The sequence below is a fragment of the Amblyomma maculatum genome, chromosome 5 (genome assembly GCF_055883805.1).
Source record: "Amblyomma maculatum isolate TAMU_Amacu chromosome 5, ASM5588380v1, whole genome shotgun sequence".
Lineage (NCBI taxonomy): Eukaryota > Metazoa > Arthropoda > Arachnida > Ixodida > Ixodidae > Amblyomma > Amblyomma maculatum.
The window spans coordinates 162,214,513-162,226,606 of NC_139348.1; the positions used below are offsets into that span (position 1 = coordinate 162,214,513).

The 12,094-nt window shown below is 44.1% G+C and overlaps 1 protein-coding gene across 1 annotated transcript in view; it reads left to right on the top strand.

Moving 5' to 3' along the window:
- LOC146190161 (uncharacterized) overlaps positions 1-12,094 on the top strand; it is a 195,215-nt gene that overhangs the window by 82,842 nt on the left and 100,279 nt on the right. Inside the window, exons 26-27 of the mRNA XM_084605427.1 lie at positions 6,029-6,133; positions 10,991-11,098. Of these exons, the coding sequence (XP_084461553.1) occupies positions 6,029-6,133; positions 10,991-11,098 (213 nt within the window). The remainder of the gene's footprint in view (positions 1-6,028; positions 6,134-10,990; positions 11,099-12,094) is intronic.

The window sequence follows — 12,094 nt, forward strand, 5'->3', positions numbered from 1 at the left end:
GGAATTTGTGCAACTTAATAAAAAACTGAACTTCACCACTGCAGGAGCTTGGTGTTCTCACAGCCTATAGAAAACAAAAACAAAATAAGCAACCAGAATACTGAACGGTGAGAACAAATTTCACAGCACAGAGTATTTATTTTCCTTACATAAACTGTGATGCGAAGTTCCCCGAAAAAGCTTATTGATGTCCGATATTGCAGCAGCGTAAGATAATGTCGTATGGCTGTGTGAAAAAAATTAAGTGTTTTTCAAGGTGCTCACTAGGAGGGAACTAAATTCGGTACAGAAACGCAAATGACGCATTATCTGTTTCTCTGAGAAAGAAAGAAAAGGTCGAAACAATGGTGAGATGCGGGGAAAATTTGGAGCCACTGTATCAGCGCTCATTGAATCGGCGGCAAATGCAGGCGGCTCTTGTGTTTCGAAAATGCAACAGTGGACCAAGGAATTTCACCCCACATTAGTTCCTTTCCTTATACATACTGTGTGCGCATAGACTGTGGCGAAAGGAGAAATGCAGTCTCACGGTCCATTCACACAAGCGTGTCGAATTGGCTGTGGCACCGTTTCGGTCCGATGCCTGAAGGGATTTCATTATTAGAAAAAAGGCAGTGCGCACAGGGGGTCGTACGCTGCTTGTTTTTCTCGCTCCTCCAGTCGTGGAAATACTGATTCGAATATAAACGCAGATTATTCTCTCAAGAATTTCGTATATTTGAAGCAATTTCGGTCCTCTACACAGGAAAGAAATTTACAGAGTGAAATAGCGCTGAGCAGATGGAGTGTTGCAAACCTGCCTGGCTTCAGCTTTGCTATGCACTGTTGGGTCACCATCTGCATCCCTGTCATCCTCCGTTTTTGCCGAGCTGTCTTTGGTGGGAAATTATGTTCTATATAACGGACATTCCGATTCGCCGGGATGGTTGGGAGGTAACAATACTGGGCTTTTAATTCAAACACGCCGCGACGATTGAGAGTAAAATGATGCGTCCCAACATAAATGGTTCCATTCACGACATCCTTCCACCACAAATAAGCAACATCTTCGAAGAAAGCAAAATTACGAGGGACGAAAGTAGTGAAAGGCGAAAGCCTGGGAAGTCTCATCCTGTCTAACGTTCCTGCCATCTGCAATCCCACACTTGAACGCGAGCCAAGGAGCGCCGCTTAGCAGCCGCCGCAAAAGCGGGACACACTTTGTCCACGACAGTATGAGCCATTAAAGGCTTTCGCCTTAAAAACAAGTTCTCCGAAAGAAAAACCTGGTCGAACGGGGAACCAAACCGCGGTCCTTTAGGGTGTGGGCCGGACGTGCTACCTCTGCACTGCCGAAGGGTATTCGCTTGGAGCGAGTGTTTAGTGGCCGTATACAACAGCCTCATACCGCACAGAAACCGAGACTACTAATAATTACAGCAGAGCCTTTTATACTCAAAGTCTTCAATCAAATATTAACATTTTTTCAAAGCAGCCACATTCTATTGTGCGGTAGGGATTTATCTGTCGTTCCTCGCGTTCTCTTTTGGCAAGTTTTCTTAATAGTCGAGACCGTTGTGACGTTGTCAAGGTAACGAGGCAACAAGGACGCATTTACTTGATAATGCCCCATTTGAAAGGGGTTAAAGACTCCCAAAGTGGGTGTGTGGCCAAAATTTATTAACATGCTCGTGCCCTAAAAAACTTTCGTCGAAACGTTTCACGGCTGGTACACCGCATAGTTTGGACTACCCTAAAATTTTATAATTTTATTGGCTGTATTGAGTTCAAAGTTATAAAAACCCGTACATTTAATTGCAAGTCGCTGGATTAGTAGGAAACAGTAGATGGAATATGGTGAATTAAGGGGTCGAATTTCTATAATACCCAAAACTTTCTACATCCTATGACTCACTGGTGTTATAAATTACCTGTCGAAAAGTCAGTTTAAAAAATGCCACCAGGAGGGACGAATAGAGGGAAGCACCCAGAAAATTTTAGGAGGTTGTGACAATAACCCCCCACCCCCCACCCCCGCCTCTTTTGCCACTCCCATGCTATGATGTCAACAACAGATTAGGTAGTCAAGTGGGCATTTTTCTTTATAGCGCAAGCTATTCTTGTTTGTTCTCAGCTATAGGCAAAACAGAAGGTCGTTTTGACTGGTATATATTTCAGGTATACCCGAAGTTCAGTTCGAGTGTGTCGTAGACATCACAAGGATCAATACGGGGTTAACATTTAAATCGTTGGCTCTCTACTCTTACGTGTACTGGCATCACTCATTACCATTCGTCATTGTCGCAAATAACTATCGTTTGGCTTGAGTGTCACCCATCGTGACGGGTAGAAGCAGCTGTGGCATGGAAGCAGCATGGAAGTAAATAATATTTATACGCTTTTCTCTCTGTTGTCTGACTTTCAAATGGGCGAGCTTGCTTCAGTTTAACGAAGCTATTCAGACGGGACATGTTGCAGGCCAACCATTATTGCACAAGCATCGAATGTATTATAAGCTCGACGTTTCAATCCGTACCATTTCTCATGCCCTCTGCCATTAAGACACCGATGGAACGCTATTTTTATCTTTCTTGCACGCTGAACATACATTTTGACAATTAGGTCATCGCCTGTTATCAGTGAGGACGTGTACAACTTGTGAAGCTTTCGATGTTAGCTGAGGCAATTTCTAGTGACGGTCGCCCACGTTGCTGTAAACGTGGGGATGAAAACAAGATTTGTTTTTTTTTTTTTTAGGACAACAGAATAAGTTTCGGATAATATTTCAAATTTACGCATGCGTAATTTGTGCGCTGGATTTAGAAAATGTCAAGTAGACGTAGCAGATAACGCGGCTAAATAATAACATCAGCACGCGCAGATAGACGACACAAAACTATATAGTTTTTGAACATCGCCAGACTGTGACGCAGTCAGGACAAAAGCTTCTTTCTCACTACCAATGCCACTCAGTTTATTCGTCACCGCTCGAGGCGACGGTGAAGACCATTGAAGGCAAATGCTGCGGGATTAGGCCTTCGTCGAAAACTTATCTCCGCGAAGCTGCTGAATACGGCACAAAAAAAGCCTTTCTGCCTCCAAGTTCTTCCGATGATAGCAGCTGCTGGAGTCCTTGCCTCCGAGATTACGAAGTTCGCTTCTGGACATTAGACGTCCAAGCGCCATATGAATTTACCGCAGGATTAAGGTCACAGATCTTATTGGCAATCTGCAGAGGCAAGCTGGTGTGACTTCACTATCTGCAATGTAATCCCAGCTGTCTCTTGCCAAGAGCTGCCAGAGGGACGGATCAGCCGGAGTTTTGAAGGTGAAAGCAGCCAGTGAAGACCGCAAAGGACGCTGCGAGCTCGGAGAAGGCCTTTGAGTGGCCGGCGGACTCCATTCTCCCGAGTATTTTCCAATGTCCGTGATCACCCGTAGCAGGCAACGCATTGCTTGTCGTTCTTACCGACACAAACAAGAGTATGTAGCCAACATATGAAATTTCATTAATTACAGCTGATTTGCATAGTTAATCAAATGCGAAGTAGGTGCGTAGCACTGCTTATCCCTGCTATATTTTTCATGCATTTTACACTTTGTTATGCTTTGTCTTGCATGAGCACGCTTGGCACGTTTCCTCATTCTTCGTGCTTCTAGGTTCTTGTGCCGTTTGGCTGGAATATCAAAATCAGTACACTCACATTCCCGCTGTCTTCGTAACCGTTACACTTCAGCACGTCGAGCACGGCGAACCTGTGCCGCGGTGCCAGACCTCTTCATCCATTGCGACGCAAACGCGTGGCGCAGCCGCGTCCTCAGCTCTCCTTACACCATCTTCAGTGACTCTTATTACAAATTAACAAAAATAGGTACAATGTATTGCATCCCTATTTGGAATGCACTGCTTCCGAAAGGTCTTGGATGAGATCATAGGGGGAGAGAAAGAGACATTTGAGGAGAATGTAGGGCATGAGCAAAGTAGATGCTCAGAGTTTCCGCATCAACACATTTCGAACAGGGAAAGGAGGTCTTCAGGACAAAGAAAGGCAATCCAAGAGCAGAGAATCGCGCTTGAAGGTGAGTGCCAGTTAAGGCGCGAAGGTAAACACAAGCTGCTTCACGACGCGGCGAGCTGCTCGGAGCAGAGGTCCAGAAAGCACCGCGCGTACACGTCTGCTGTCCGTGAAGAATGAGGAATGACTGGTGCGAGGGGAGAGATGTCGAAGTTGAGGGCGCGTGAGCGACGCGCGACTGCTCAGTCCTGAGTAACAAACGCTTGTACGACGCTGCCCGGTGACGGCCACTGGGTGCACCTGTGCGGCCGCTCCGCCCCCTCTTTGTTAAGTAACGTGATGAGGGCGTCGCCACCTTCTCTTTCCTCTCTTCAGGTTCACGGAGAGACGGACAGAGAGAGAGAGCTGCTTGTGCTGCAACTGTGCGGCCGCTTCGCGTCCTGAATGCTGAACCGCGCAACGAGCACGTCGCCAACTACTCTTTCTCCACTTCAAGTAGACGAAGAGAGAGAGAGTGAGCAGCTTCGGACAAAAACGAACAGCGGGCGACTGCAACAAACCCAGTAGAGAGCACGTCATTTATTCAGGAAACCCCCGAGACACAGGCGGCTCCCAAGGTTACCAAAATCGTAGTGGGGTCTCTAGTTGCACCCGAAGCCGATCATGGGGGCAATTACAACCACCCGATTTGCGCGAGAATGTTCTTATCTTACATTCATTCATAGTCACTGCGCGCCCTCGGTGCGAACACGAACAGCATCAAGCAGCGTCTGTGTTTTGCAAAAGAATTGTCATATCGCTGCTACATGGCGCACTTGCTGTGCTGCGTTAAAACATTTCTGCTGCATTCAGCCAATAACGTTGCTCTGTTCATGCTTTATTTGATTTTAGATCACTGGGAGACAACGACGGAACCCGGTGAGGAAACACCATTTTCCGCTGTCCAGCATCCGGCGTATACAGGCATAGATTTGTTAGGCGCATATAATAGGGCATTCATTGTACGGTTAGGCTATAACATTAAGAGTGGTGAAAAAGAAAACATGAAGAGAATTTTAGCGAACATTATATTTTAACATTTTTATAGCAGGAATGAACTTTAGTTCAATTGTTGGTTGAGTTCTCTACTGAATTTGCAAATCAGCAAAAGTAGCACCAATCAATAAAGGTCCATTCGCATCTACACAACGTAGACTACGTTCAATGGTATCGCAAAATTCAAATAAAATTTCTCGCGAATAAGGTCCATGGGGCACGGTAAAGAAATTTTCTCGTGTCCACCATCTATGCTAAAACAACATTAAACCGCTACTGATTCCTGAAATGGAATAGATAATTTTTGTGACATGCTCAAATGTGCATGAATAAGAAATAAAATCTCTTACCGATTCGATTCTTCTGATCCATAGCTGCAATACCAGGAATTAGCATTCAGATTTTTTTTAAGAATGAAGTCTTAATTCAACGCCATCATTGATTAGCCGGCACTGAGCGTGACTACCGGATGATTACCGAAACCTTGTCTTTCCGGCATATTTAAATATATTCAAAACAAGTAGCTGCACAGTCAGACCGGAGAGCTTGATGTTTCTTCGCCAGCATTTGAACCACTATGCCTTTGCCAGTAGATAACCACTCGGAAACAAAAGTTTGAGCAACGTCATATAAACTGCAACTGCATGCTTAATCAAAGGTAAAAACAGCCATAGCTTCATGTACACGTTGTTCACACAAAAGAAAATTATGTCAGCCATATCAGTGCCGAAAAGGTACTTAAAAGTCATTTCGCATTGCAGAAACATGAAAAGATGTCACACACACACACACGTGGACGTTCAGCAACTGCTGCTAGAAGATTAATATTAAGAAAGAAAAATATTTAATATATCTCCGGATTACCTTAACCACTTCTAGATGACTTGCAGAAATGTGCGGCGCTGTGCAGCTTAGGGAGCTGAGAGAGGCGTCATTTTCAACGTCCAACTTACGGTATAGAAAAATTCAAAATATTTTAAATTTGTTTCTGTGTGCAGTGTGTTCGGTAGATGAGTGCAAAAAAGCCTGCGAAGAGGATGGCAGAAACGTCGTCAAAGTATCGTGCGCCTCATCGGACGTTTGCTCCTGTGCGTACGAGGATGGTAAGTAGTGTCGGCTCTTGCACCAGCTGCTCCGCGTAGTAGCAACTTCCGGTCATACCGCAATATTGGGCACTGTTTTCTTCCCCACCTGGTACGAGAGGCCTATTAAGTGCTTTTTGGAAACCTGTGGAGGAATAAAAATCTCCCACAGCGGAGTAACATCAGAACAATAATAAAATAAATAGAGGTGGCGAGGGTTGACAATGTCATCCTTAGAGAAACAAATGGTAGATGTTATCTCCGTCACACCGATTATTGCTAACTGGAATCTGCAGTTTCAGCTGTATATATGGCGCCATCTCGGAGCTGTCACATCAAATAGCGGATGTTCAAACGTGGTCTTAGCAATCAGCGAAGCCAACGAAAAGAATCCCATTGATCGTCTGACAAATGTTTTTCTGTTTTTTTTTTCTTTACGGAAATAAAGTTTTCACCACCACCACCGAGGCCACGAGTTAAGCCCTACTTGTGACGCCTTCTGGGAGCCGCCCTGTCCAATATGGCGCATACCTAACCTGATTATAACGAGCGAGAGCACATGCTGCGGAGGCTCAGTGGTTAAGACCCTCGGTTACTAACCCGAGCACCCAAGCTCGAAATTGACCAGTTACAATCCGCTTCGATGATTTATGTTTATTTTGAAGGAACTACAGTAGGTCATGTTCAGTATTAGTCAATCATTGGCTCCGTCACTCTCTCCGAGGCTGGAAAGACCCGTCGGGGAGACTCGCTCGTTTGACACGCTATACCAGACCTAATTTCAATTAACCGCTCGAGTCACGTGGTTTTGACCTCATCAACAGCTTAACCAACCAGGGCGCCGGCACAAACAAGGTCTGGCTGTGGACCATATATTATTGGTGTGCCCAGTGTATGCGCGTGAAAGAACTGTTATAACCATTTCCTTGAAGCGTTTGGACAAGAGGCCTCTGTCGGAGGAACTGTTGCTGAGCGCTTGGCAGGACAAGGGGAAGGGTGTCCAGGCAGTGCGGGCTCTTTGCCGTTTTTTGTGCGCCACCGGAATCGATTCGCGCTTGTAAAGCGAGCCGTCATCCCTGTATATTTTCTCATATGCCTTCTCCCATATCGTCACCCATCATGATCCTCTTCTCCCCTTCCTCAGTGCAGAGTAGCAGGCCAGATTTTAATCATTCTGGCCAACCCCTCTGTATTTTCTTTCAATAAATTCATCTATCTATCTGGCGAGATTCCTGAGTGGTGGTGATCGTATGAGAGATTTCGCATTGATAGGGTACTTTTGTCTAAATGAAGCGTCAATAAGTTTTATATTTCGGCACTGTAGTTGAGCTTAGGGAGACAACATTGGGAGAGATTGCGCGTGCGAGCTTTTCAGCATCTGATAGTCGCGCTGAGCAGCTTGAAGCTCAACCTTGTTTTCAGGCTGAAAATTGAAGGATAATATCGAATTTCCTCTCAAAACGATTTCTGCTATCCTACCAAGTTTATGTTCTACGTCATCAAACGGCAAAAACCTGGGCGTATTGAGTAAACGTGCTTTTCATAACTCAAGTCAGAAAAATGTTAATGCTAGGGACCACATTTTTGTTTGCTTTTCTGTGCTAACCAACGTTATGAGCTGATGTAATTCAATCGTTTACTCCGAAGAGTCATATTGACATCGCCGGTTTGTGATATTTGCTACATCGTGAGAGCGCGTTTTTCCTTTTAGCACTACTGTCCTCGGTCAGGTAAAAGCTTAGACATGAAAATCTAGACAACAGGTTTGAGCCGACCAGTAAAATGACGGCATAAAACCTTGCTTCAAAACAGTTCATTTGGGAGTTGGTTAACATTCATAATTGTAAAACAGCGCGAACAACGGTGGACAAGAAAAAGAAAGGCACGGGACAAGTGCTGATTCTCAACTAAGTTTTTTAATGCCATCACTTGGCGCTTATAAAGGAAAAACACAGTGCACATGCCACGTCACACTAAAAGTCGATAAAAACAAAAGGCATAGATAGACACGCGCGACGCTCAAAGGACACCAAGAAAAGCTATCTCTATCATTTAGAGTGACAGATGGTTTGCTTATAAATTTTGGGTTTTTATTGATGTGGAAGGCTTCCATTATTTCCCGCGTTATCGGATTGCAGTGCATGTGAAGTTTAACTGTGCTACGCCACAAGGCTGTGCAAATGTTTTTCTTTTCCATTGTTTCACACTTCTTGCAGTGGCTTACTAGGCAAGCAGGGGGCGGCAGAAAGTCAGGTGGGCGGATGAGATTAAGAAGTTCGCAGGGGTCAAGTGGATGCAGCTAGCACAGAACCGGGTTAAGTGGAGAAATATCGGAGAGGCCTTCGGCCTGCAGTGGGTATAATCAGGCTGGTGATGATGATGATGACTAGGCAAGAAAAATCCTTGTTACTGTCTAGATTGTTTTCGTGCTCGAGCAACCTTTTATTTATGCAACGTCCCATCTGCCCGATGTACCGGACTCCGGGGGAGAGAGGAATTCTGTAAACAGCCCCTTTGCGACAGGCGACGAACTTGTTCCTGTGCGGGGTGCCACACCCGTTCCTTTCTTCCGACCGTTCCCCTTTTTTTTTTTTTGGATTACCGGACATATCTACTTTAGCTTGATGGGTGCTGATATAGCTACATTCACTTCTTATTAACCTGCCACATTTTTCAGCCCATGGGTGATGAGATGCAGGTAAGAAAGCACAGCAACTTCTTTCTTCTTTCCCCTCGATGGTCAGGAGTTTGCAGAGTGACCTGCTAGTTCACCCACTTGAGCAAACGTTGAGGGACGTTGCTTAAATAAAAGGTTGCTCGAGCACAAAAACAATCTAGACAGTAACAAGGAACTTTCTTACCTGGTAAACCACTGCAAGAAGTGGGAAACAATGAAAAAGAAAAACAAATTTGCACAGCCTTGTGGCGAGCACAGACACACTTTACACGCACTGCGATCAGGCAAAATAATGGAAGCCTTCCATATCAATCAACACACAAACTGTATCAGCAAACCATCTGTCACTCTAAATGACAGAGATAGCCTTTCTTGGTAGCCTTCGAGCGTCGCACCTGTCTCCTCCTTTTGTTTTTATCGACTTTTAGTGAGACGTAGGATGTGCATTGTGTATTTCCATTATAAGCGCCAAGTGATAGCATTAAAAAACTTAGTTGAAAGGCAGCGCTCGTCCCGTGTCTTTCTAGTTCTTGTCCACCGTTATCGCGCTGTTTTACAATCATGCTTGCTTTAAAATCCAGAAACCACGCAAAATAAGGAAACAACAAACAATGAATTTCAAAAAGGCTTCATCTTAGCTTTTAGAGCAAAATCTCTACTTATCCAGTGCAAAACATCAAAGTCATCGGAACATTTGATTCTGAACTCTCGATCCGTAGAGTAAACATCGAAGCATTCATCTTCGCAAGCTAGGCACTTCGCATCTGTGGAGTTTTCAAACTAACAGGTGTCAGATGCGTGGCTGTTTGTTCAGTTGACTAAGCGGTGACCATGTAATTTTTATGTGGCCTGGGTAACGGTGAGGTTGTCTCAAACGCCACAGTGTATCTCTGCGCACGGGGATTGAAACCATGATTAGTGCTAACCAGAAGGACGCCAGGCTTAAAACAGTGTAGGCACCAAATTTTGATGCTATTTTTTTCTTGTTAATGCGTAAGACATTCCTCTGAATGGATCACCACCTGGTTTTCGCCGACAACCGCTAAATAACCTATAATTGAATTTTCTTTTCTTATTAGCTTCAGCAACCGATAGATGGCTATGACGTCACAATAAAGGCGAGGTCACGCTCGGCATGAAAAAAAAAAGCGCTATAATCTCTTGGCTTTTCACTTGCTGTGATTCCTGTTAGTGAGACCGACTCGCGCTAGCTCTGTAGTGAATTCAAACAAAACAGGAAAGATTACGTCGATGTTCTTTTTGTCCCTCCAGTGAACTAGACTTGACTTTGAGGTGACAGCCTTAACTTGGCTGTGGGGAGAAAGAAATGCGAATATAAATTATTCAGCGGTCGTAGGCGAATGCCAGGTGCTGACCCTGTACTGTAATGTCTTATGCATCATTACAGAGAGTAAAACTCGAGCCAAAAAATGAGGTGTCTATGCTTTTTTAAGAGCAGGTACTTTAGCGTCTGTTCGTTTGCTGCATTATCTTATTTAGCTACAAAGACCCGACGATTCACCACTTTCGGTTTTTAGATAGGACGGACTACGACACAAAGAATCGGCACTTCTTAGCTAATTTTGCTGTTATTTTACCTTTTATCTTTATTCATTTTTCTTTTCAATTTTTACATATCACAAATTTCTTTTTAATTTATTCTAATTATTTTTTATTTGTTCAATAAATAATCAATCAATTATAGTTTTAATATTACTGAGAGTATACTCCTCCATCACACTTCCCATCCATTACCTAGCACTTCTCGTTCAACTACACGTCCTCGTTTTCCCTGCCAAGTTCCCCGCACTTCTGGAAACTTTCCACAACACCCGAGCCAAAGCTTGTGTACGGCATTGGCTTTCCGACCGGGCGTATTGTTATAGGCAGTGCTTAATATAGTGTAGGTTGGATTAAAGCGTATGGAACAAAGTGTATAACCATAACCTGCAATGAAAATTTTTGACTTATTAGAATATTCGTAGTAGGTGAGGTAGAAACTCAATTTTGACGAAACGATAATAGACACTGTATTTTCAGAGTCTGGATTGGTAACGTGCACATGAGGCAACATTGACGAATTAGAACCTCAAATATGAAGCATAACTGTTGCACAAGCATAAAAAAACTGCAGCCAGTGAAATAATTCATGTTTTACGATCACAGGTAATTTTCTTGGTGTGTTCATTGTTTTGTTTCAGAATGCACGAAATCCAAGTGTCGCGACTACTGCAAGGAAGCAGTTCCTGAAGAAGACTTAAAAGAGGCCGTATGTAGGGATAACGTATGTCACTGCGACAAGAAAGATGGTACGTATGCTACCAAATGGCAACTATAAAATTGAGGACATCAGGGTAACTGTTAAAAATTAGGCAAATGTTTAACCCTGCTAACAATAAGTAACTAAAGCGAAAGCGGTGGTATACGTTTCGCTCGACACCCCTCTCCGCCTCTGTGCGGCAGGCTCTCGGCGATCTACGCTCACTGCATGATCGCATTCTCCTTGTCGTCTTCGTAACCTCTGAGACGCAGAGAGCTCACGAGGCGTCTCACCTGGATCATCTATGACCACTGCTGCCATTAAATTTTCAAGAGCTATTCGATCCGCTGGCACCGGCTAGGAGGTAACGCAGGCTATCAAGACAGAGCGAGAGCCACGGCTCCAGCGGGGCTGCGTTTTAGTGATGTCATGGTTGACACGGTGACAAGGCAGAGCCGAAGGCGCGGTTACTTCGATTTAGGCGATGAGTGACGTCATGGCTGCCACGTCGTTTCTGCTCGGTTCAAGATAAAACACGTGCACACAGGGGAGAAGCTTTGGAAAGGTGTAGCGAAATTTTTCGCTTTAAAAAAACATATTTCACATATACAAGATTTTACGTGATTTCCTACCCTTAGTTCGATATATTTTTCTTTTTGACTATCAGTTTTCGGTCGATCATTTCACGTATCCTTTTTTATTCCTTCAACTAAAGTCAACGATGAAACACAATGCTCCCAAAGGATTGCGAAGAAGTTCGCCACGATGTGGAGGCACCTTGAAAAGTGATAGGTACAAATTTCACCATTCCATTGTCTGACATAATGAACTTAGGAATAGGAGAAACTTCTATAGCATATTTTGAAAGACTAGGCTTTCCGGGAATATATTTTCTTACTAGTGATCAAACCTTCTCTAATCCAGGATCAACTGCCTCGCGCAAACTATAGTGCCAACGAGGCATATACTATAAGAGACTAGTGCACTACGTCATTCCTGCTGAATCAGTGAAGAAACATTTGTATAAATATCGCAATCTTTAAGG